Source organism: Mus caroli, unplaced genomic scaffold (assembly GCF_978045245.1).
Source record: "Mus caroli unplaced genomic scaffold, Mus_caroli_1 scaffold_10, whole genome shotgun sequence".
Taxonomy (NCBI): domain Eukaryota; kingdom Metazoa; phylum Chordata; class Mammalia; order Rodentia; family Muridae; genus Mus; species Mus caroli.
In genome coordinates, this window is record NW_028227265.1 from 116,352,556 (window position 1) to 116,378,649 (window position 26,094).

The window sequence follows — 26,094 nt, forward strand, 5'->3', positions numbered from 1 at the left end:
CTCTCATCTGATTGGTTAACTTGTCTCTCATCTGATTGGTTAACTTTGGTTAATTATCAAAAGCTCATCTTGGCAAAAGAACCTTTACTGCCTATGTATGTGTGGTGGCCAGCAGTAGCCAACTGCCACTCTGTAACTGCCACTCTGAAATGGCTTCCCACAGTCTGCCAGCTGAATGTGTGGCCTGGACTAAAAGTCAGTCTTCCCCCTCAGAAGATCCAGATTAAAAGTTGGTTTTCTGCCCCCCCCACCCCAATGATTCAATCAAGAAAGTGCCCAGACACTAAGGTCTCAGTTTATTTCAGAGTCAGTGATGCCAAGAAGCACCATCACAGGCCCTAAGCTTTCAAACTCAGTGTCTCTGGCCTCAGCTATTTCAGACAGTTCTGTACTAATGTCACCTAGATCATGTTTTTTTCTGAAGGATTTTGTCCTTTGTTTTCCCCTGCCACCTAGGACCACTTTAAGTAAATTCTTTGGATGAAATTAAGGCCCAGGCAAGGGGAGCAAATCCCCAGAGCTGAGGAGGGATGCTGGGCCTGCTCTTTCTCTGACCTCCTGCTCACCCACTCTCTGGGCATGGGCTGATCCGAGGACTGATAGGCAGCATGTCCACTCTAGAATCAGCTTCCCCAAACCATCCAGGGTATAAAACCCCGGAAGACATCTGGGGCTTATGTTTCTCAACCCCGAGTGGGGTGTGGCCTCTGTGGAAGCTGCCCTCTAGGAGCCAAGTCTTTTCTCCTGCCATTTGCTAGTAAGAGGCCAAATCTTTTAAGTTCAGACTCGATTTTAGAGAGCCTGACCTCAGTTTGAACTCAGGTAAACTACCAGGCTGGTACCTAGCATTAGTTCCCAAGTTGCCCCTCCACAAAACCGGAGCCTAGCTCCAGTCTCTAGGCTAATCCCCAACAAGACCAGCGTTTCCCGGTTAGACCCTCATCAAGATCAGTGTCTCCAGGTTATTCCCCCAACAACCCTGCACCCCCAGGTTACAAGCCCACCCCCCTGCCTTAAAGTCCATAGTAACTTCCCAGTTAGATGCTTGCACACTCACCCCATCCCTGCTTGCTCCTTACCATAAAGCCTTGCCCCGATAGATATTCGGGGTTCCCCACCACCCAAACCATCCTGCATTATGACAGTGCACTGGGGCAGCCCAAGCTAGCTTGAATAGAATAAAGACCCTGCTGTGAGTTGTATCAGATTGGATCCTGTCTGGTTTTTTTTTTGGGGGGGGTTTCAACCCCTCCCTGGCACTACACTAGGTCTTACTTCTGGAATCCAAAGTATTCTTAGGAGCAGAGCCAAGTGAGGACTCTGCTCTTTTCTGTATCGATTTAGAGACCATCACCACCTGCCCTGGCAATCTGCACTCTTCATTGCTAACACCCTGGGAGCCTGGGTCCCCTCAGCAGCACCCTGAGGAGCCTGGGTCCCCATCAGCAGCACCCTGAGGAGCCTGGGTCCCCATCAGCAGCACCCTGAGGAGCCTGGGTCCCCATCAGCAGCACCCTGAGGAGCCTGGGTCCCCATCAGCAGCACCCTGAGGAGCCTGGGTCCCCATCAGCAGCACCCTGAGGAGCCTGGGTCCCCATCAGCAGCACACTGAGGAGCCTGGGTCCCCATCAGCAGCACCCTGAGGAGCCTGGGTCCCCATCAGCAGCACACTGAGGAGCCTGGGTCCCCATCAGCAGCACACTGAGGAGCCTGGGTCCCCTCAGCAGCACACTGAGGAGCCTGGGTCCCCATCAGCAGCACACTGAGGACCCTGGGTCCCCATCAGCAGCACCCTGAGGAGCCTGGGTCCCCATCAGCAGCACCCTGAGGAGCCTGGGTCCCCATCAGCAGCACCCTGAGGAGCCTGGGTCCCCATCAGCAGCACCCTGAGGAGCCTGGGTCCCCATCAGCAGCACCCTGAGGAGCCTGGGTCCCCATCAGCAGCACCCTGAGGAGCCTGGGTCCCCATCAGCAGCACCCTGAGGAGCCTGGGTCCCCATCAGCAGCACCCTGAGGAGCCTGGGTCCCCATCAGCAGCACACTGAGGACCCTGGGTCCCCATCAGCAGCACACTGAGGACCCTGGGTCCCCATCAGCAACACACTGAGGAGCCTGGGTCCCCATCAGCAGCACACTGAGGAGCCTGGGTCCCCATCAGCAGCACACTGAGGAGCCTGGGTCCCCATCAGCAGCACACTGAGGACCCTGGGTCCCCTCAGCAGCACCCTGAGGAGCCTGGGTCCCCATCAGTAGCACCCTGAGGAGCCTGGGTCCCCATCAGCAGCACACTGAGGAGCCTGGGTCCCCATCAGCAGCACCCTGAGGAGCCTGGGTCCCCATCAGTAGCACCCTGAGGAGCCTGGGTCCCCATCAGCAGCACACTGAGGAGCCTGGGTCCCCATCAGCAGCACACTGAGGAGCCTGGGTCCCCATCAGTAGCACCCTGAGGAGCCTGGGTCCCCATCAGCAGCACCCCAGGGGGCCTGGTCACCAGAGCCTGTGCCCACATTGCCAGTACCACAGAGCTCCTGGGTCCCGACTGCCAGAGCCACAAGGGGAGATACCTCACTAAATCCAGGATTAACTTTCCCAGCCCTGACACTCAGTATCTGGGTGATGGATTTTCTGCTTGTTTTGAAATTATTGGTGATATTTTTTTATCTTAATGTTTATTGTGGTAAAATATGTATAACATGAAAATGTTTTCGAGTAAATTGTCTTTTAAAATTACGTCTTCAAAAATAATGTATTTATTTTTTTAATTAGATGTGATTTAGTGATTGTCCTGCATGTGCGTCTGAGTAAAGGAGTTGGGTTCCCTGGAGCTGGTGTTACAGACAGCTGTGCGCTGCCATGTGGGTGCTGGGAACCCAGGGCCTCCGGCAGAACAGTCAGTGCTCTTCACCGCTGAGCCATCCCTATAGCCTGAAAACTCACATTTTAGTGTCTCCTCAGGTTCCCCCGTGGGCTGACCCCACACCCACACAGAGTATCGGGCTTGTTTTTCTATTGATTCAGGGACCTGTGTGGATGCTGACCTTGTCCTGGGGTTGTTGGAGCCCAGGGAGTTCTTGTTCTTAAGGACAAAGTCCATCCCCAGAGGCAGGTGAAACTGTGATCCTCCTACTGCTGACCTGCAGGCAGGGCCAGGGGACCACACTACAGAGCAGGTGTTCTCCAGGGTCCACATCACTGTCCCCGCAGCAGCTGCTGAGGTCAGCTCTGCTCTCAGACCCTGGCCTTACTCTCAGTCACTATGGTTCTAGGAAATCAAGTGTTGTTTTTGTTTGACTTTTCCAAACGTTGCAAAATCTGTTTACCAAGGACTCTGTCCAGCTCTTGATTTGGGGGAAGTTTTGTACTGGAACCTTTACACTTTGTTTAGGAAAGTTACGTAAAGTTCAAGCTATAGGCACTTTTGGAAAAAAGTTACTCTGTTTACTGAATGTAGGCTTGTTTTCCACAAACATTTAATTTGGGGCTTGGAAGCAATAGAAGACTAGAGGGGAGAGACATGCCCTGAACCCTGTCCAGCCACATCATGCCACTCAACGAACACCTGCTGGGATGGCATGATAGTGTCTGGAAGAGTTCCAGAAACTTCTGGGTTAGGCTCACTCTCGGGACTTAGAATTGAATATCTGGGATAAGGCCAGGACCTAGGTTTTGCAAAGACTGCTGAGCTCCTAATCAAAGCTGGGGCTAAGACCGGCATACTGGTGGGGGTAGGATCTCATTTAGCCACTGGTGAGTTGATACTGTGTTCAGGAAGAAGGGCCTGTGTACATTCAACACCCTGGTTAGCTCAGGGGAATTCCATCCATACCCAGGCAGCCCATCTCGGAAGATTCTTGTGTGCTCTTACCACACAGCCCAGCCCAGAGAGATAGCATGTACACTCAACATTCACTCAACAGTCAGCTTAGCACAACATCTATGCACACTCAGCAGACAGCACGGTGTGGGAAGACTGCTACACACTTACAGGCAGCCCAGCACAGGATCGTGCGTGGCTTGGATCCGGGTAAAAGGTTCCTTTATTTAGACAAAGACCTTAGCCTCTCTTCCCAGAAGCCTTTACTTTCAGCGGATGTCTGGAACCAGCAATTGCATGTTACCTAGTTCCCAGAGGACAGTGAGGGCTCTCTGGCCAGGCAAAGGAGTAGCAGAGTCTAGGCCTCTCAACCTAGAACAGGGGCTGAAGTCCCTGTGTGTGTGTGTGTGTGTGTGTGTGTGTGTGTGTGTGCGCGCACACACACACACACACACACTGAAAATCAGAACCATATGCTGTGTCTATGGGCTCCATCCAAGTGTGAGCAGACACCTAACCCCCTAGAGCCAGCGACTCCCTGAAGTGTCTTCTAGTCTGGTTCAGGAAGAGAGACCTTTGCTCACTTGCAGCTTCTTTCTTCCTTCCTTCCTTCCTTCCTTCCTTCCTTCCTTCCTTCCTTCCTTCCTTCCTTCCTTTCTTTCTTTCTTTCTTTCTTTCTTTCTTTCATTTTTTGAGACAGGGTTTCTCTATGTAGCCCTGGCTGTCCTGGAACTCACTCTGTAGACCAGGCTGGCCTCAAATTCAGAAATCTGCCTTCCTTTGCCTCTTGAGTGCTGGGATTAAAGGCGTGCACCACCACTGCCTGGCTGCAGCCCGTTTCGTATATCATGAAGTCAAGGGAAATAAGACTGAAGGAAAAGACCCCACCACCGCAGGTGGGCAGCTGCCCCAAGAACATTCCTGTTTAAGGTGGCAACATTAAACAACACCAGATGTGACCCAGCAGGACTAGAGAAGCTGCTTTAATTGGGCGGACTTGCTGTCCTTGGGGTCTCGGCTGTGGGTCCCACCCTGGCTTTCATGGACCTGTCAATCCACTTGAGGAAGGTCGTGACCTTTGTGTAGATGCCATATTTCCCTTTCCTTGCACACCCCTCTCCCCAGCTGACAATGCCGGTCACATAGTAGGTGTTTTTGAACCGTGTGACATGGGGGCCACCACTGTCCCCCTGGCAGGCATCCTCTAACTTGGCCTCATAGCCCGCACAGAACATATTCTGTGTGATGCTGAAGCTGGTGGAGAGCTTGCAGGTGTTGCGATCCACGTAGGGCACCTCCAGCATCTTCAGGATGTTCGACTGGCGGCCCTTCTCGTGCGTGCGCCCAAACCCGCTTACGATGCCCGTCTTCTGTGTCATCAGTGTGGACTCAGCCCAGTCTTTCTGAGGCAGGCAGGCAGGGGCTACATTCATGCGGAACGTGATGGGAGTCTTCAGCCTCAGCACGGCGATATCATAGTCGTAGGTGTCCCTCTGAAACTTGTTGTGCTTAATGACCACGTCCACCTCGTGCACCATCTCGTTGCCTTCTTCCTTCTCTGTGTTCCGATCCCCTGGGGCCAGAGAAAGAGAGAGAGGATAGGGCTGAGTTCCCAGAGGGTCACGTGTTTGTGATCTGCTGTGTTTAAAGAAGCACACCTTTAGTCCCATCACAGAAGGAGTAGAGGCAGGTAGATCTATGAGTTTGAGGCCAGCATCATCTATCTATATGATAAGTCCCAGGCTATCCACACTACATAAACTAGATCCTGTCTCAGCAAGAAAGGAAGGAAGGAGGGGAAGGAAGGGAGGGAGGAGGGAGGGAAGAAGAGAGGGAGGGAGGGAGGCAAGCAATGTGCTGCCTGGTCTTATTGTCAATTTGACACAAGCTAGTCATCTGAGAGGCGAGAACCTCAATTGAGAAAATGTCCCTTATAAGATCGGGTTGCAGGCAAGCCTATAGGCACTTTCTTAATTAGTGACTGATGAGGCATGGCCCAGCCCTTTATGGGTGGTGCCATCCTTTAGCTGGTGGTCCTGGGTTCTATAAGAAAGCAGGCTGAGTAAGCCATGTTATGCAAGCCAGTAAGCAGCACCCTCCACGGCCTCTGCATCAGCTCCTGCCTCCAGGTTCCTCACTGACTTCCTCTGATGGTGACCTGTGATGTTGAAGTGTAAGCTGAACAAACCATTCTCCACAAATACTTTTTTTTTTTCCTCATAGGAAACCAAACCCAAGCCAAGGACTGTGTGCTTGTGTTCCTAGCAGTCAGAAGGACCAGGCAGGTCCTTTGTAAATTCAAGATCAGCCAGTTCTCTGTAGAGTAGCCCAACTCAAAATATTAAAAATAAAGGTACTTAAAAGATGCTCTGTCTTTCTTCCAGTTCACCTTCTCATCATATTTTTTAAAAGTCTTTTTAAAATAAAGGTTTATTTCATTTTATGTGTCTGAGTGTTTGCCTGCATATGTATGTATGTGCACTGTGGGCATGCCTAGTGCCTGTGGAGGCCAGACAATGGCATCAGATCTCCTTGAACTTGAGTCACAGACAGTTGGGAGCCACCATATGGGTTCTAGAAACTGACCTGAGGTTCCGGACAAGAGAATTGAATACTATCAAACTAAGACAGCTCCCAATCAGATTTCCGTGTTCAGGCTTAGGACTCCAGTTCTTTCCAATTCCCCATGCTTTGGTAGATGGTCCCTGTGTAGTTCCTGGAAGCTGGGTCTGTGGATTTGCTCAGGACAGAGGGTCTCCTATTCCAGACCTGGGTGGTGCATCCACCCTCACGGGTGCAGTGCACTTGGACCCACCCAGTCTGAGTTAAGGTGAAAGAACAGCCCTGCCGACTGTGGAAGGCAATGTGGTAACATCTCTTTCACAATGGAAGTTTATCCCTCAAGGCCTCAGGGACACAGCTGGAAAGGAGAGATGTGGAGACACCAGCAACAATCTGTACTTGTTACATTTGTAGCAGAGAAATGTCAGGTGTTTCAAATTGCACCCGAGGCAGTTTGTGGCTGGATTGTTACTAGACAGCTCCTGGGTCTTGTGGAAACATAGAAATGCACTAAATGACTCACAGTGAAAGGAAGAGGCCCCGAGAGTGTTGTAGAGAGAGGAAGGTTGGAAAGGCTTCTGAGGATTGGAAAGTAAGAGGAGTGTAATAAAAGACACACTAGAAACTCTGAAGAGAGAAGTCTCTTGCGGGAATGGCCTGGACTGGGGAAGCTGTTATATGCCTGCCCTCCGAGTTCTCCTCTTTGTCCCTCCTCTTAGAGGTTCTGGACCCTCTTCCTGTGAGATGAACTCTCAGTCTCCAAGCAGGACCTCGGCATTTGGGCCACTGTTGCTAACAGATCCCATGTGTCTAGAGATCCTGGGAGAGCAATGACAGTGCTTTTAGGACTTGAGATGGCGGGGTTCCCAGGGCTGGAATGTCACTTACCTACCCTCACCTTGAATCGCCTGGCCTGATGGAGACAGTGGGCAGCGGTGAGGATGTAGAACTCATTCAAGATGGTGCCCCCACAGAACCCTTCATTGTCTTCGTTAATGAGCAGAGCCTGTGACCAGAACAGAATTGTCTGCAAACCATCTATGGCCCGAGTAAGGCCATGCCATGCTGAGTAGGCTATTTGCGCTCTCCAGGGACTCTCAAATAACCTTTTCTAGGAGTTTTACGCCTGTTTCTCTGACCCCTGCTTTCTCCATCCACTAGCCTACCCAGAGACCCAGCTCTCCTGCCTGTCAGCTGCCCAGAAAACATATGGTACCTTTCTCTCAGTTCCAGACACCGGTAGAGACCTCCATGTAGTCCAGCACCCCACAGCAAGGCTCTGCTCTACCCCCACTAGCCAGTCCTACAACTCCTTCTGACCCTGCATATCCTGTGGCGTTCACTCGAGCGGCCCAGACCTTTCCTGCATGACACTCAGCATATTCTCCAACAGCCACCTTGTGCCCAATCCCTGGGAATATCCAGCCTTGTTTCCTCAGGGTAGGTTTGGTCTGCTGTAAAGATTGACCGACAGATAGTCCACAGATATTTGCTGAGGGTCTGACCTAGACCAAGAACCACCCTGGAGGACATCTTTGCCTGTCTCCTTCCCACCCAGGTGACAAGGTCCCTGTAACAGGCCTCCTCTTTTTTCTCTTCCTAATCAGTCCTAGCACTTTCGCCTGTTGCCCACAGAAGACATTCCTCTGTAGTAAGAACCTTAAGGTTTACATGGCTGTGACTCATGACCCAGACCAGCCAGCCCTGCTCTGCAGAAACACTTTACTTTCCATAGCCCAGATCCTGCAGCCTGCAGCCCTGCCCTCCTGCTCATCAAGTGCGACTGTCTGGGATGATCTACTCAGGGTACACGTGACTGCTACTGAGAAGCTATGCAGAAGCAAGAGTTGATGTCCAGGAGAGGAACCATGCCCATCCTAGAGCGCCAGCCTGCAGTGCTGGACACCACGTGTTGGCTGGGCTGCCTTTCTTTAGTGAATTCCCTACCCTCTGGTGGGAGTCAGCAAGCAGGATGCACATGGCATTCACCTTTAATCCCAGGACTAGGGAGACAGAGGCAGGTAGATTTCTTGTGAGTTCAAGACCAGCCAGGCCCACACACTGAAACCCTATCTAAAAAAAAAAAAAAAAAAAAAGAAAGAAAGAAAAAGAAAAAGAAAGAAAAAGAAAAGAAAAAAAAGAACAAGAAGAAAAAAAGCACTCTATAGTATTAAACCCAGAGGAATTCTTGAGGTTACTTGTTGCTGAAAAGTCATTGAGTTTGTCTTTTATTGATTTTATTTTTCCTCTTCTTATATTAAAGATGTTTTAAAATTATGTTTATGTGCATGAGTATGCACAGGTAAGTGGAGGTAGCTGTGAAGGCCAAAGATGCCAGCTCCCCTGGAGTTGGAGTTACAGGAGATTGTGAACTGCCTAATATAGGTGCCAGGAATTGAACTCTGGTCCTCTGGGAAAGGAGTGTGCACTCTTAACCACTGAGCCATCTTCCAACCCCTATTTACCTTTGATAACTATACAAACTCAAACTTTGCTTCAGTGACAAGGGAGAGGAAGCCAGCTAAGACCCAAAGCACATGCTTTCCCCTAAGGAGGAGCCAGTCTTGGTCCAGGAGCAGGCTTCTCTTACTCAGACTTCATCAGTGGCCTTGGTGAGTATTCCCCAGCCTCCCTGAAGATGAGATCTCATAGCCTACACATAGTAGCCACTTTAGGTTCAGCTCAGTGAGTTCTCAGTACGTGTGTCTGAAGAGGGTTGCACGTAGGCTGGAATTCCTGCCTCTGGTCAACACCACCTGCCGTGCACCCTGCAGGTGGAGGGTGTTTACATGATGTCTGGGCATTGCTGGTGGCTCTAGACCAGTAGTTCTCAACCTTTCCTTTAACAAAGTTCCTCATGTTATGGTGACCCCCAACCATAAGGTTATTTTGTTATAACTTCACAATTGTGACTTTGCTACTCTTATGAATTTTGAGGTAAATATCTGACATGTGACTCCCAAAGGGCTTGTGAGCCACAGGTTGAGAACTGGCTCTTCTAGGTTTTTTGCTTCTAGGAGAGGCATTTAGGTTTTGGACATTGCAAATCTCAAGGGCCAGCTGAGATGACAGAAGAAATTCAGAGCACTGGACCAGAAACCAAGCTGGGATCAGAAAGAGCAGTTGAACACTTTCCTACAGCATTTGGGACATGTTTACATTAGGGAGACTCCAGTCTCACAAGGGGCTCCCCCCCCCAAGTCTGGCAACCCTAGATCACATCAATAACCAAAGTAGTTTAAAAAAAACATTTTGAATTTAAATAGGTGTATCTTTCTTTAACATATTTTACTCCTGTTAGCATTTTGATGTTTTTGTTTAAAATTTTTTCTCAAACTACAAATGGAATGATGGCCACTGAGAAGGACCCTTGCAGGTCTGAGTCACTGATCCAGAGAGGGTTGTCCCACTGGCCTTTAGTGACCCAGAGAAGGTTGTCCCACTGGCCTTTGGTGACCCAGAGAGGGTTGTCCCACTGGCCTTTAGTGACCCGAAAAGGGTTGTCCCATTGGTCTTTGCTGACCCTGAGAGGGTTTCTACTTGCAGCCAAGACTAGCTTAGGCCAGTTACCTGCCAGGGACATTCTCCATCCTTGCATTCCCGGCCACCCACAATCCGAACAAGGTCATCACTGCTCCTCTCAGGCTGTGTCTCGTTGAGGTTGAGCAGTTCAATAGGATTCTCCGTAGGGGACAGGATATCCTCATCAAGCAGAGGGTCTTCAAGGTCAAGCTCACTGTCGCTGGTGTTTAGGGCCACAGACCTCTTCCTACGTCCTGTAGTGATTTTTCCACAGGGGAAGGGAGCTAAAAGAATAGGACCACAGAGGCAGTAAATATCAGTAAAACACAGCTAAAATGAATAAATAAATTAATTAATAAATAAATTAATGTTAAAAAACCCCTATTTCCTTTAAATTTTGTCAGACATTTTGTTGCAGTACTGAAATTCTAATGAATATAAATATTTGGTACCAAGAGTGGGGTTGCTGCTATGGCTACTTGGTCATGTGGTTCGAAAGGCTTGGGGCTAGTTGGTAGGAAGAATTTGAAAGCATTTAGAGATGTGAGCTGGAGTAAACTTAGAATTCTGTTGTTCAGAGCTGAATGGGTGGTTCCAGCGGGGTCTCAGAAGACCAGAATGCTGAAACAATTGTGGGTAGCGAATGTTATGAAGATGAACTCTTAAAAGGGATCAGAAGCTCTGTTGGGAATCAGATTGGAGGCCATTGGCTATAAAGACCTTGTTCACATTTTGCGCATGCCCTGAAACTGTAGAATCAATATTTTAAAGCTGATAGGCAAATTAAATTGGCAGAAGAAATTTCTTGGCTACTCAGCATTCAGGCTGTGGCATGGTTGTTGCTGGATATTTTAAACGAAGTTTATAGTGAGAGCCAGAAATAAAAAGCAGAGTTAGAAAACTTAAGTTAGAAAGACCTTTGCAAGAAAACCAAGAGCGGAAAACCAACAGCAAGAGAAGGGCCCTGTAGCCAGAGGCTGGGCACAGTGGCTATTCTGTTGCCAGTCATGGTTTGAGGTCAAGTAGTTACAATGTAGCCTTTGCTTGTGTTCCCAAGAGTTGTGATTGTGACCTTAGCTAGTGAAAAGAAACTAGAGACTCTTATCCCTGGGCTGAAATATGTAGTTACAAACTTTTAAAGTATGCCAGACAAACTCTCTACTACTGAACATACCTATGTTTTCAGATATTAAACTTTATTTTGAATTGACTTGTGATTGTCCCTGAAGTTAAAATGATTGGTACACATATCGAGAAATAGCTCCAGTTAAAAGTTTCTTAACTACTTGAAGCTTAAAAAATGTCAGTGAAGCCAGGCGTGGTGGCACACACCTTTAATCCCAGCATTTAGGAGGCAGAGGCAGGTGGTTTATGAGTTCTAGGCCAGCCTGGTCTACAGAGTGAGTTCAGGACAGCTAGGGCTATACAGAGATATCCTGTCTTGAAAAAAAAAAAAAAGTCAGTGGAAAAAAAAAAAAACCCTTCCTGTCTTTTGGTTGTTGAGAGATTCCATGTTATACAATTGGATCGTCCTTGAAAGATGTATCCAGAGCTGCTCTTTTCTGATGACTTGGTTTCTGAGACAGATTGTCTTCAGTGAGCAGCAGATGAGAGGGGAAGAGGAGAAACGACTCAGCATGTTGAGTCCCATGTCATCTCCTCTGTATGTTTGGTTGTCTGCGATCTATGTGGGCCTGAGACTTTGCACTCCTGGGCGCTGCTATGGTGGGAGTTAGGGACCATCTGTGAACCAAGAGGCTGCTATGGTGGTAGTTAGGGACCATCTGTGAACCAAGAGGCTGCTATGGTGGGAGTTAGGGACCATCTGTGAACCAAGAGGCTGCGTCTTCAGAGTAGCTATCCCCATGCCGTGTCTGTATTGCTCACATGAACCTTTCTCGAGATCTTTTTGTTTGTTTGTTGTTTTCTTTTTTTTGAGACAGGGTTTCTCTGTATAGCCCTAGCTGTCCTGGAACTCACTCTGTAGACCAGGCTGGCCTCGAACTCAGAAATCCACCTGCCCTTCTCTAGCTCTTACGAGGGGTTCATTACCATGGCCCTCCATGTTTCTCAGCCCATCTGGCACTCACTGCTCTTTAAGAGCCTTGTTAGTCGTGGCTTTGGTGTTCTTCAGACCTGGCACATCCCACTCTCACCAGGTAATAAATGAACCAAATTGACATGGAACTGGAAAAATGGCATGTGTGCCAGGTCCTCTTCCTGCCCAAGCCTCCTTCTTGACCCAGGAGAGTCCTGTTCTCGTCCTGCCCCTGGGAAATTGTGACAACTGTGGTTCCCAGGCCCTCAGGCCAGAGGTGCATGGGTACCCTGCACAGTAGTCACTGTCAGAGCTGTGGATAGATTCAGTGCAGTGATTCCTGGGACCACCTCCTTTCAGCTGCCTTTGCAAGAACAAGACAACAGTGCCAGCCACTTCAGGGGAGGTCCTGAGGCTCAGCAGCTGCTTGCCCCTAGAGCTAACATACCTTCTCTCCAACCTAAAGCTTCCATGTTTGAACTGTAGGGCCAGAGCCCCAAATCTCATTCTACATCTCTTGGCACTGTCAGCTGCAAGTCCCACCAGCACATGTGGCATCACTGTCCACAGCAGTGACACACTGTCTCCATGGCCTGATAACACCTACCTGTGGAGATGCAGGACTTGCCATCATTACCCAGGAAATAACCGCTGGCGCAGGAGCATACCACTGAGTTCTGCTCTTCTCGGCAGAACTGGTCGCAGTCTCCGTTGTCTAGGCGGCAGAGTTTCCGAACAACTGCAAAGCAGAGGATAGATGGGACCTTCTCATAGACACGTGACAAACTTTGACATGCGGGATACATTGGCCTTATCTTAGCCATGCCCAGGCTGGGGTGTGCAAAGGACTAGAGTCCCAAGGAATACACACGTGGAAACAGGACAGTCAGCCCTAAGTGAGATGCCAGCCCCATACAAGCCTTTCTCCCCGCTGCTGCCTCCCTAGACCATGGGAGGGACATTTGACATATGCACAGATTATGGAAGGAACACCTGGCATCCTCACAGGCCTTGGGAGGGACACTCAGCATCCCTGCGGGGCTCTCTGCCTTTTGAAAAGCTTTGTGAGGATGGCAGGCACGTGCTCTATGTTGAGGGCTGTACACATTCTGCTCCTCTAAAGCACCACCCTTGGCATAGAGGGAGGGTGGCATCCTAGTTGCAATTCTTTCTTCCCTCGCCTAATAAAAACAGAATGTGATCCTTGTCCTGGCTCCTGCTGTGAGCATGCTGTGTTTTTAGGTCTGGGCTCCTGTGAGATCCTGAAGAAATAGTCCTCTATAGGAAGCATGTGTCAGGAAACCAGGAACCAGGTTCAGAGCATATGAAAGCAGAGGTGTGTGTGTGGGGGGGTGTCATTTAAGTCCCTCCTCTCTGTATATTAAGTTTTCGAAGTGAAGGTCTCAGGGTACATGAGATTGTGGCATAGCATCCTCTTGGTAACGTCTGACCTGCCCATTCTATCTCAAGGTTGACTGAGTCCATACACCTCCATCCACAGCATCTTGGAACAGAGACACCCACCTGATTCCAGCACAGGCTGAGCCAACTCATGCTAATAACCACATCTGTGGCTGTGATGGTTTGTATACACTCGGTCCAGAGAGTGGCACTCTTAGAAGGTGTGGCCCTGTTGGAGTAGGTATGGCCTTATTGGAGTATGTGTCACTGTGGGTGTGGGCTTTAAGACTCTTATCCTATGCCTGGAGGTCAATCTTCCTTTAGCAGCCTTCAGATGAAGATGTAGAACTCTCAGCTCCTCCTGCACAATGCATGCCTGGACACTGCTATGCTCCTGCCTTGATAATGGCAAGATCCTCTGAACCTGTAAGCCAGCCCCAATTAAATGCTGTCCTTATAAGAGTTGCCTTGGACATGGTGTCTATTCACGGCAGTTAAACCCCAACTAAGACAGAAGTTTTATCTGCATTACAGCCTTCTGTGTGGGCTCGGGTGGAAAAACAATTAGGCCGTAACATCTACCTTAATGGAATTTTAGCTCCCCGAGGTGCCCCTCACTAGACCTGTTGGTCTGTTGTGTGCAGATGTCAGGTTCTGGGAAATGCTTCGTAGTCATAATCAGCAGCTTCACTGGGGCAGGTCCTGAGGGCATCCACATAAAGATCTCATTCTATAAGAGAAGTCATTAAACCCTGGACATGGTGACAGACATCTGCTACTTGGGAGGCCGAGGCAGGGGTTCAAATCTGGAGTGGGCTATACAGTAAGTTCTAGACCAGCCTTGGACAGAGAGTGAGACTCCATCTCAAAAAAGCAATAAATAAAGAGGTAAAAGAAATTCGGCTCTTTCCTGTAAGGGAAAACTGGTCTGACAGTAACCTAAAATTAATTTAAAAATCTATCACCATGGTAAAAAAATAGCTCAGTGAGTCTCCCTGTAGAATCGGTTAAGTGCATCACTTGTCTAAAACTGGGCAATCTAGAACACTCCTCACTGATGTTTGTGGTGACAAGTGGCCTGAGACCATTTGACCCGAGCAGAGTGAAGAGTCTACCTCTGTACTGTCACCTGCCTCGTGGTGCCCTTCAACAGCTCTGGCCCACAGAGCGCCATCTCTCACACGGCACCCCATCGAGCAGCTAGAGGACAGCACGGGAGGCTCAGTGTGTCGGAGAACTACAAACGACTCAAGTTGCATGGCAGGCACGTCAGTGTCTTCCCTCTTCCCTACTCTATGATCCGAAGGCCCACCAAGCAGAGGGACTTACAGAGCTCACAGTTTTTGCCTTCAAATCCCTCCGAGCAGGTGCACGTGTAACCCCCGATGCCATCTCGACACGCTCCTTGGTTCTGGCAAGGGCTGCTTTCGCACTGGTCGCCGTCTGCAATGGGAGGATTTGGAAACTAAGGTTGAGACCCCCAACAGTGTGTGGGCCTCACCCCTGCACCCACTTTGCAGAGAGCCTAAGCACACTTCTCCTTGAGAGGAATTTGTCATATCTAGATTTTGTTTATTTCCCACTTGGGTGACTGTGGCTGTGTGATACCCCTGTCCTTGCTCACTGGCTAGGTCCCTGATTTCTGCTGGAATGCATTATGGTGTGTTTGTGGCTAGGGTGAGATGCTTTGCCTTCTCTGGAAAGGAGAAAGACAAGAGGCCAGTGTGACACTTGTTTCCGGTGCCTGCTGATCAGAGAACACAGAGAACCTTCTTAAACCCTCTGGGTATGGAATGAAAATCCAAAGATGATCCAGCCCTGGCACAGGCTCTGCCTCTCCTGGTAGTCACTTACCCAGGGGCAAGTCTGATTGCCATTTTGGAATAACTTCCAGGCGGTCATGCTCAGTAGTACCATCTCTGAAGCTAGGAGCAGGCATCAGGGTGACCACTGTTTAGAGAGTCCAGTATTCCGATCTCCACCGTTTGCTCTAACTTGCTGTACTTACTGAAAATATCATGGAAGTTGATATCCTCAGATGAGGAAGAACTGACATAAATCTGTATCTGTGCCAGGCAGGGTAGAAAAACAAATCTGCAGTCCCAGTTACCCCAGGGGCTGTACTATGAGGGGGACTTGAGCCTGAGGTTTTGCAGCAACAGGACAAGATCCCATTTTAAAAGATGCGTATTTTAGTAAATAATAAAACTGGACTCAATAGAAAAGTACTATAAATTACTTATTTATAGTACTATAGAAACCCATAAGGGAAAAGTGTAGATAAACAAGATTTGAACAGGAATATAATTCAAACTGATTTCAAAAGCCAATCATTATTCCTGATTTAAATGTTAAGGAGTCGATGTAGAGATGTAGAATGTAGAGAAAGAGGAACACTCCTTCATTGCTGGTGGGATTGCAAGCTTGTACAACCACTCTGGAAATCAGTCTGGCGGTTCCTCAGAAAATTGGACATAGTACTACCAGAGGATCCCACAATACCTCTCCTGGGCATATATCCAGAAGATGTTCCAACTGGTAAGAAGGACACATGCTCCACTATGTTCATAGCAGCCTTATTTATAATAGCCAGAAGCTGGAAAGAACCCAGATGCCCCTCAACAGAGGAATGGATACAAAAAATGTGGTACATTTACACAATGGAGTACTACTCAGCTATTAAAAAGAATGAATTTATGAAATTCCTATGCAAATGGTTGGACCTGGAGGGCATCATCCTGAGTGAGGTAACACAATCACAAAAGAACTCACATGCTATGTACTCACTGATAAGTGGATATTAGCCCAGAAACTTAGTATACTTGAGATATAAGATACAATTTTCAAAACACATGAAACTGAAGAAGAAAGAAGACCAAAGTGTGGACACTTTGCCCCTTCTTAGAATTGGGAACAAAACACCCATGGAAGGAGTTACAGAGACAAGGTTTGGAGCTGAGACAAAAGGATGGACCATCTAGAGACTGCCAGATCCAGGGATCCATCCCATAATCAGCTTCCAAACGCTGACACCATTGCATTCACTAACAAGAGTTTGCTGAAAGGACCCAGATATAGCTGTCTATTGTGAGACTATGCCAGGGCCTAGCAAACACAGAAGTGGATGCTCATAGTCAGCTATTGGATGGATCACAGGGCCCCCAATGGAGGAGCTAGAGAAATTATCCAAGGAGCTAAAGGGATCTGCAACCCTATAGGTGGTACAACATTATGAACTAACCAGTACCCCAGAGCTCTTGACTCTAGCTGCATATGTATCAAAAGATGGCCTAGTCGGCCATCACTGGAAAGAGAGGCCCATTGGACTTGCAAACTTTATATGCCCCAGTACAGGGGAACGCCAGGGCCAAAAAGTGGAAGTGGGTGGGTAGGGGATTGGGGGTGGGGAGGGTATGGGAGACTTTTGGGATAGCATTGGAAATGTAATTAAGGAAAATATCTAATAAAAAAATATTAAAAACCAAAACCAACCAACCAAACAAACAAACAGAAAACTAAACCCACTGCCTTCTGATTCTCCAGAGCAATCATGGGCAAAATGTAACAGACTCTCTAAGTTTTGTGCAAAGCATTCTTTTAGAAAGATTATTATAGGACAATTCAACTCAACTTGAAGATTCTTTCATTTGATAAATCCAAAAAATGCTGCTAACAAACAATCGTCCCTTATAAATAAATGAATAAAAATTATTAAATAAAAATTAGTAACTTTTGGAAAAAAATATTAAGGAGTCTCTCTCACTTAAGATTGAGATAGAAGATTTCTCACCTTTATATTTGTTCCAGTATTCTTTCTAAAAGAAGAAAAGAATATTTTAAAACACATGAGAGAAAACAGGCATTTCACACTAAGGGTAACCATTGCCAGTAACCTGCCCTGAGGAGTGTTCCAGAACACCTCCATCTGCAATCTGCTTCAACACATGGCTGCTGCTGAATACTGAAACAACATTTCAAGGTAGCCAGCAAGAAGTCGAAATGGATCCATTCATTATATACCACTGGAGTGGAGTATGGTGTTCAGTTAAAGGATTCCTCATGCCCAAAATTAAGAACAAGACCACTGGCTACCAGGCATCTGCGGGAAAAGTGTGGATTGCTAATTATCTTTAACAGGTCACAGTACACACCGTTGGTTCACAACCCCAGCAGCCCGCATTCAGATCTAGCTGGGACCTCAGATATGATCTTAACTGGAAATGGAACTTAATGGATGCAAATTAAGCATCCATTCCCATGCTTAATGCTTAATGCAAATTTGCTTAATGCAAATTAAGCAGCATTCCTGGGTGAAGACCCAGGAAAGGTCATCCAGGATTATATGTTCTTAACCAATGAGAGTGTCCATTTCAAAGTAAGGAAAAGACACGGGAGCTAACAGTGGAGGAAGGGTCACGGGAGACAGCCAAGGTCTGGGTAATGTTGGGCACCACAGCTTGGCTTCTTCTGGGACTTCAAAAGATCCCAGCCTGGCCGGGTCCTGACTTTGTACTCACTGCCTCCGAAAGGCCAAGTGAACAAATCCTTGTTACTTTGTTACTTTAAGCCACCTTGTTTATAGGACCCTGTTATGCTAGTCCTGGCAGTGAGTGTGCTGTTATTAAAATGTTTCACCTGGCGGTGGTGGCGCACGCCTTTAATCCCAGCACTTGGTAGGCAGAGGCAGGTGGATTTCTGAGTTCCGAGGCTAGCCTGGTCTACAAAGTGAGTTCCAGGACAGCCAGGGCTACACAGAGAAATCCTGTCTCGAAAAACCTAAAAAAAAAAAAAAAAAAAAAGTATCAGTGTAGACTGGGAGATACAGCCTGGAGTAGAGCCCTTGCCTAGTTCATAGGAGGCCCTTGATTCAGTCTCAGGGGTGAAAGGAAAAGACAGAGATCTATAGAGATCTGCTTGGTGCAGACTATATTTCCAAAAATTAAACAAACTTTGACATGAAAGCACATGCCTGTGATCCTAGCACTTCAGAGTTGAGGCAGGAGGACTGAAGTTCAAGGTTATTCCTCAGCTTCATAGTGAGCTCAAAGCCAGCCTGGGCTACATTAGTACCTGTCTCAGAAAAAAAAAAAGTCAAATATTTTCTCCTAATTTAAATGTCACACGGTAAAACCTATTTCTGGTGTGCAGTTCTCTGAACTTTAGCACATGTACAGACTTGTGTGACCACCCACACAATCGAAACCCACAGCCCCATCTTCACCCTACCTTTCAATCAGAGCTCTCCACTTACCCCTGAACCTACTAAGTGCTGGTACCCACCACAAACTGGTTGATCTTCAATAAGGCAATAGCTTTTAAAGAATGTTTGATAAATAGAATCATATGTGAAGCAAGCTTGTGAAATTCTCTTCCTTCAGCGTCATGCCTCCAGAGCACGTCCAGGCAACTGTGGACCCCATTTTGATCTTCCTGTTACTGGCTTGCACTGTGCTTACCTTCACCCAATGGTGGGCAACCCTAATGCTGTTTCCAGCTTGGGGTAGCTACAATTGGAGCTGCTATAAACATTTATACCTTATGCAAGACATAAGGTATTTCGTCTGACAATGAGATTTTTCTTTCTCAGTTAAGTACTCAGGGCTGGTTTCCTGCAGCAGTGGGCCACTTTATATGGCTTTCTGAGAAATTCACACTATTTCAAAGTACATGAATTTGGACCCTCTGGTGGTTCCAAAGCCTGCAGCCCTGCCTTCTATCAGTACATCCAGCCACTGGCCACAGGTATACTGATACCCACTATCAGCGAGCGCTGTGGCTTTATCTTGAATTCCTGAGATAGTTAGTGGTGTGGAATATCTTCTTGGGGGCTTGCCACCGTATTTCATCTCTGGTGATGTGGCTGTTTGAGTCTTTTGTTCATTGAATTTCTTAGGAGTTCACTTCTCTTGGGTTGTGAGTTCTCTATAGATGCTGGACCCCTTATTGGGCATGTGAATTTCAAACACTTTCTTGGTGAGTAGCTTGCATATTCACATCTTAACTGTTTTTTTTTTTCTTTCCCAGAGAAATTTGACAAAGTCCAGTTGATTAATTTTTCTCTTTTGAGCTATCTTCCATGATCTATGTTTCTACTAATTGCTTTTGTTTTTCTTGTTTTGCCCTCAGATCTCTGATTCAGTTTGTGTTAGGGTCTGTTTGGTGTGAGGTTTGCCTTTTTAGGATATAAATGCACAAGTGTTGGAATACCGCCTCGGTGTACTGCCCTCCATTCACAGGTTGAAACTCAGTGGTAGTGTTTATAAAGAGTGGACTCTATCCCCTGCTGAAGACATACTCTTGTCTCTTTTCTTAACACGCAATCCTACGTGGTAGGTCAGGAACCTGGCTTAGGAACCACACCTAGGAAGATGAGTTTACCCAAATACAACATGTATCCCTTCCCATAATTCTTGCCCCCTTGCACACTCTCTAGGAGCTACCGTGAGGGTCAGCTGTGTCTGCCCAGCTTGCTAAGTCTTGACATAATGAAGGTATAACTATCTCTTTCTTCTCTTTTTCTTCTTTCGCAGAAGGGTTAAGGCTTGTATGTGGTGATTGGGTCCATGGAGCTCTGCACCATGGTGACTGAGGCCTTGTGAAGCTTTCAGCATTCCTCCGTGTGCCCTTTCCTCTGTCTTCCAAATGAGGAGTTAGCAACAGGGATCCCTCTGGAAGCAGACACCCAAGCTGCAGGCATCTTATCCTCGGACTTCCCACTCTCCATAACTATGAGTAAAACCTTCATGATGTTTGTAAATTACCTAGCTTAAGATATTTTGTTATAGCAAGACAAAAGGATTGAGATGAATTCCACTTATTGAAAAAGGCAATTCCTTATCTACTGAACTGTTTTATATATATATGAATATATGAATATATATATACATACTTTAAACAGATGCTTAAAATAAAAATCCTGCAATTATGGATTCTCTCATTAGATATAAATCATTGGTTTGGTAGCAAAGATTTAAAGGATTCCTTCCTTCTTCTTCCTTCCTTCCTTCCTTCCTTCCTTCCTTCCTTCCTTCCTTCCTTCCTTCCTTCCTTCCTTCCTTCCTTTCTTCCTTCGAAAGGCCCGTACTATGTATCCTTGGCTGGCTTGGACCAGGCCCTCAAATTCACACTGATCCACCTGCCTTCACCTCTTGAGTGCTGGGATGAAAGGCATGTGCCACCACAATGAAGAATAAAAAGAATTCTTGATTCCCTTTCTGTTTTCTGGTGGCTGAAATGGACTGTGGTGGACAGCAACATAAGAATTCTCTTGAATACCACAATCTGCTGAAGTAAGGTGGTATCTGGTCACATGACCGGGTTGTGGCTTTCTCTCTAGACCGACTTGCAGAGGTGTGGTTTCCAGGACACTCATCGATACATTTCCCTCCTTCTCTTGTCTTGTGTGGCATGGCCTCACTGCAGTGAATGGCCTTGGCTTGAGTCTCAAAAGGCTGTGACTGCTCAATTTAAGTGCTGCATACTTCTTTCACGACCAGTAAATCCAACTACCCCATTAGAGCCACCTTAGAGTGGTCCGCGACTAGAAGACTCCTTGTCTGTGGGTGACATCGGAATGGGGAAATCATCCCCAGCCCCACTTCTCTGACAAGCTTGCTGAGGAGCCTGGGTGTGGTTAGAGGCGGAGGGCTATAAAAGATTGCACCACATAGATGGAAGAAAGAAATGTACAGGTTTCTCCAGTCCCTAACAGGTTGGTTTCTGTCAGCTTCATTTCCAAGACTTCTTTAAATCTTCTCTACTAAGCCAGTTCTCCCTGAATATGGGATAAATGGACGAATCCTTGAAGCGGTGTTCATATTCTTAAGCGTAGTCAACATCGTTAGCTACAGCAAGGTTCCAGAACAATCCTCACATTTGTTGGGTCCTGTGATGCAAGGCGGGGGGTGTCTCGACCGAGCCAGGGGATGATTTTATAGTTCATGGGGAACTCCTTCCTGAGGAAATTGTTTGTGATTAAGTCCAAATGGCTTGGACTTGAACGTCTTTGAAGGTAAAGCGAGGATGGAGAGCCTCGGGAGTCCGAGGTGCCTGTGTAGAGGACGACGTTGGTCCTTCCCACGTTTCCAGGGTCCTGAACTCAGTAAGTCTCCTAAGGCTGTTGGTTGTTTGACGAGCATAAATTAATCCTTTTTTCCACTCCTAGAGCCAGCTTTGCCTCGTAACTTGGCCTCTCTTATGGTTTGAATATGAACAGTCCTTCTGAGGGTCATAACTGAACACTTGGTCCCCAGGTGGTGGCGTTTTGGGAGCTTCTGCAAACTTCAGTTGGGGCACACCCAGGGGTCTAGCTGACCTGGTGGGAACTGTCCTTAGGATCTTGGATTCAGTGCTTTCCTGTCTTCACCTTTTGCTTCCTGTCTGCCCTGAGGAGAGCATGCTCCCTCTGGCTGCTGCTATAGTGTCCTGCTTAAGCTCATGAAATGAAGCGATCACAGACCGAGAGAACCCTTTGATAGTGAAAGCTGAACCACTTAATGCCTTTAGTCACAGCTATCTGAAAGCAGCTGCCCTGATTGCACCCCTCAGGGGTCACACTAGCCTAAACTCCCCTGGTGGTCTTGGTCACTTGATCCTGGCTACAGGTGACTGAAAAAAAAAGGTGACTGAGTTCCTAAGTGGAGCCAGTGGCGTGGCCGTGAAGTGGTGCAGGCCTGACTCAGTGGCCTTCGATGGTGCCAGTGGGCCTTGCAGCTTCCACTTGGGTCCAACAGCTGCCTGTTCCTTCCTAAGCTCTCCCTTGGCCCCCCTTTCTTTGGGGGTGGGGGAAGGGGACTCTGTTCTCTTTAGCTCATTCTTGTTTATTTAGGCTCAGATTTCTACTGGGCACCTGAAGGTCCTCTCCTAGGGAAAAGGAGCAGGCTCACCCCTGCTGTTCATTGGTGGTGATTGGTGGTGCCGTGGGCCTCCTGTCATGTGTCTGCGTGGTTGGCATGCTCTTCCTAGTCACAGAGCTCTTTACTCACAGGAGTGGGAGGTTGAAGGCAATGGTGTGCATTCATATCCCACAGGTTAACTTGGCCACACTCGTGAGTTCTCATTACCCTTCTGTGATGGGCCATGTCTCTTCCCCTCAGTTTTCCTACTCAGGAGGAGAGCTGAAGAGATGAAAATGAATGCCCCACAGGCAAAAGCCAGGATGCTATGCCTGCTCCTCTCACCTCTAGGTTGCTTTCTCTGACTACCCTTCCCAGGCTTGTGGGTAAAGGTACAACTCTGGGCCAGCCTGGAACCCTGTAGCAGCCCAGAAGATGGGATGGTCCAGCCTCAGCTAATAAGTAACTGAGAGGACCCAGCCTGGACCTGGCCCAACTCACCGTCTTCTCGTCGTCCTCGAAGATTTCACGGACCTCTTCGTAAGAACAAATTTCTTCCATACACTCTCTTTCTAGATTTCCTTTCTTGAACTCTTCAAAAAATGAGTTTGCCCTCCGAGTCCTCGCCAGGACATTGTTGGCACGTTCCCGGTTAATAAACACTAGAAGACAGGGAAGGTGAAAGGCCCTCTCACCCAGTCTTTACACAGGCCTTCTCCCCTGTCTGGAATATCCTTCCACAGTGTGATGATTAATCTCCTTTGTCAGCCTGGGAGACTGAGACACGTCCGCATGTGTTCATGAGGGCATTTCCTGAGAGAACTAACTGAGGGGAAGGCTGCACCCTGAGTGGTGTGGGCAGCATTGCCACATGGCCTGGAAGCTTGAGGAGAAAGGGAAGTCCGCCAGATGGCCTCCCTTTCCTCTGCTGCCTGGTGGCCACAGCAGGAGCGGCTCCATCCTGTCACACCCTCTCTGCCATGATAGACTAAGCCCTCTGAAATCATGAACCCTTAAGTTGTCCATGCCAGGGGACGCAAGAGTGGCTGGTGTGCCTATCCAGTTGCACGCGTGGGTAACCCTATCGCACGACCCTTCGGGAGGGCCAGCATCCTCACCAGCTTCACGCCCCCTCCCCTCCCCCGTCCTGATGCTGGTCACAGTACCAGCCACTCTCTGATGTCATTTATCTCCTGGTCATCTGCTTTCGTCTCAGTGGGAATGTGCTCCTACAAAGGCATTTGGCCTATCTGCCCAAAGCTGTTCCTAGGCCTGGAAAGAGCAGGTGCTTAAAGGTCCCTACCCAGGGAAAGAAGGTGACTGGCCGGGCCTCCAGCTCTCGCTCTTCGGACTAACCTCAGTCTCCATGAATGGCTTAGCTAGAACACTATGCTTACTCCCTAGATGGTCACACAGACCCACCATGCCGCCAACAGCCATAGGTTCTGATTTAAATAAAATCAAGTTTGGCAGCCCAGAACTAAAGTGTTATAACGTGGTGAACACTGTCCACGGAACCCAGCAAGGACTCCAAATGTCCTGACACGAGGGGTGGGAGGGTCCTGCTGCTCACTGTTGGCTGTGTGCTTTGTTACTGGAGGCCTTTGTCCAGTTCCCACATGTTGCTGCCCTCAAACAAGTGGCTGTCTCTGTGGGACTGACCTTGCCAGTGGCTTACTGGCATCGACCCATCAACTGAGTGGTAGCAGGTTTCCCAGAGATGTTTTCCTCATTAAGGTCCCAGTACATGCGAGTTGCCCAGTGTTGCTGAGGCTTCTCCTTGTACTGGAGCAAGGCCAGCTCTGCATGAGCAGAGCCCTAGCTAAAATAAGCCCTTATGGGGAGGGGGGAGCAGGCCTGGGAGCTGCTCACTGCCTGTACAGCTTTGCCTTGTGCAGTCTCTGGTCCAGCCAAGCTCCCCAAGCTCAGGGCCTTGGCTCCTGTGTCTTCTATGTCTGGGGTGGCTTTGTCTTGGTGTCACTTTCTCTGCCCTCCCCTCTCTCCTTATCATGGCTTCTCTCTCACTTTGTCTCCATTCCCTTCCTCTCCTTTCTCCGTTCCCTTTCATTCAAATCTCCATGTGCTCTGCACGGGTACTCACAGCTGGCTCTATGTATATCTTTAGAAGCCAGCCTGTCGCTGGTCAGTGAACCAAGCATTTCACCCTCCCACCCACCCTCACCGCCTCTCCCCGGGCCGCTCTTCACCGTGAAGGGCTGGAGTACTTACCACCTTTCCCAGGGAGCAGGAGGCTGGCCAGGACAACACAGAGCAGCCTGAGTTGCGCCGGGCTCCCCATGGTGTGGTCAAGGACGGCAGTGGCTGTGACAGGCATGGGGCAAGGTTCACTCACCCTGGGCCCCAGGTGGCCATGGGCCTTCTGTTATCTCAGCCTTCTGATTGGAGCCCTGGGCCAGCAATGAGGTCAGGGAACTGGGGACTGTGGTGACCAGCCCCAGCCTTTCTAGGGGAGGCTACCCTTATCCAGAACTGCCAGGCAGGGCCTGCTTCCTGCAGAGAGCAACAATAGCATTTGATGGGGGATTGCCTGGTTCTCCAATGCTCACCCCAGCCCTGCTGGCACTTACCCAGCTGGTAGAGGGGTCAGTCCTCCCTCCTTGTTTTCAGGAACAGAAATTGAGATGGACATGAGGCAAAGCATGGGTGTCGGGTCAGATGTGGGATTTGAATCCAAGCCCTCAATCTTCTGGTTGGGCCCTGCTGACTCCGGACAGAGGTGCAGGTGTGAGGTTTATGTGTCTCTTGGACAATGGCTATTTATTGTAGTCACGGAAATAGGCTGAGCTATTGGGGGACAGGAACCCTGAACTGTTGGTGTCTTGACACAAGTTCACTTCTCTGATACGTGACATCCAGGGAAGTCCACAGGGCCATGTGGCAATCATCAGGGTTGGGGGTGTGTTCTGCCCACCAGGCCTGCCACTCCCAGCCTTCCCATAGGCCTGGAGGGTGGAGACTGTGTGAGTGGAGTCTTGGTGCTTGATGGCCGATGGCACTTCTGCAGAGCATGTGGCTCATACCTTGGGTCGGTTCTGCAGGGGAGTAGCCATTTCCCTTGGTCCTGAAAGAGGAGGCCAGGGAAGGGTAAGCCATCTGAGAGCTATAGATGTGGAAACAGCTTCTCTCACATGCTGTGGCCATTTGACTCTTCTGAGAGTGTGTGTGTACATGTAATTGGGGCTACAGGCAAGGAAGTGGGTTTTCCCCTGAGCCCCTAAATGTTCCTTGCAATGTCAGACTCATAGGTCCTGAGTTCATGGACTGTCACCAGAAGTGACTGGAGACCCATGCTCCAGTGTCCCTGGAGAACTGCAGGAGCAGTTCCAGCAGCAACAACAACAAAACTCCTTAACTTTGGCCTGTGAGGAGGCAGTGCTCACCCTGACCCCACCTTCTACATGCTGAGCCCTTCCTCCTTCAAAGCTTCATCTGGCAGAGCTATTTTTGAGTCTGTGGAGCATGCGCACCATGCCTGCTAATTAGTGAGCAGCAGTAGGCTTCTCGTGCTCACTGTACTGGTGTTTGGTTAGGCAATGGCTCATGCCTGTGGCTGCATACACGTAGCCAGAGAGTATGGTGATGGCACTTGGCTTATCACTGTTACCAGTGCTGAGAGGGCCTTGGTGTGCTGTGGGTACCTGACAAACACACACACACCCATGACCTCAGATGTTGAGGCTGATGCTGGCATCTCACCAGGAGGGAAGTCACTGTCATTTCCTAGGCTGTGGCAGACATAACAGAACTTGGGAAAGTTGCGCGGTGCTCTGGTGGCTGTTGGCTGGAGTCTGGTGCCTGATCGCTGCCCTGCCTGATGATGCCCGTGTATTGTGTCACTGAGCCTACACTGAGTCTGTGAGGTACTCAAGCAGACCTGTGGTCTGGGACTAGGGACAAACACT

The 26,094-nt window shown here is 48.6% G+C and overlaps 1 protein-coding gene across 1 annotated transcript; it reads right to left on the minus strand.

Annotated features, from left to right (window-relative positions):
- Positions 1-4,770: 4,770 nt before the first annotated feature.
- On the minus strand, positions 4,771-24,568 carry F10 (coagulation factor X). The gene is made up of 8 exons (XM_085844181.1): positions 24,401-24,568; positions 22,673-22,833; positions 17,128-17,152; positions 14,667-14,780; positions 12,544-12,675; positions 9,947-10,182; positions 7,265-7,382; positions 4,771-5,387 (listed from the first exon to the last, which is right to left on the minus strand). The coding sequence occupies exons 1-8, from the start codon at positions 24,504-24,506 to the stop codon at positions 4,798-4,800; spliced, it is 1,482 nt and encodes a 493-aa protein (XP_085700307.1). The 5' UTR covers positions 24,507-24,568; the 3' UTR covers positions 4,771-4,797.
- Positions 24,569-26,094: the final 1,526 nt, after the last annotated feature.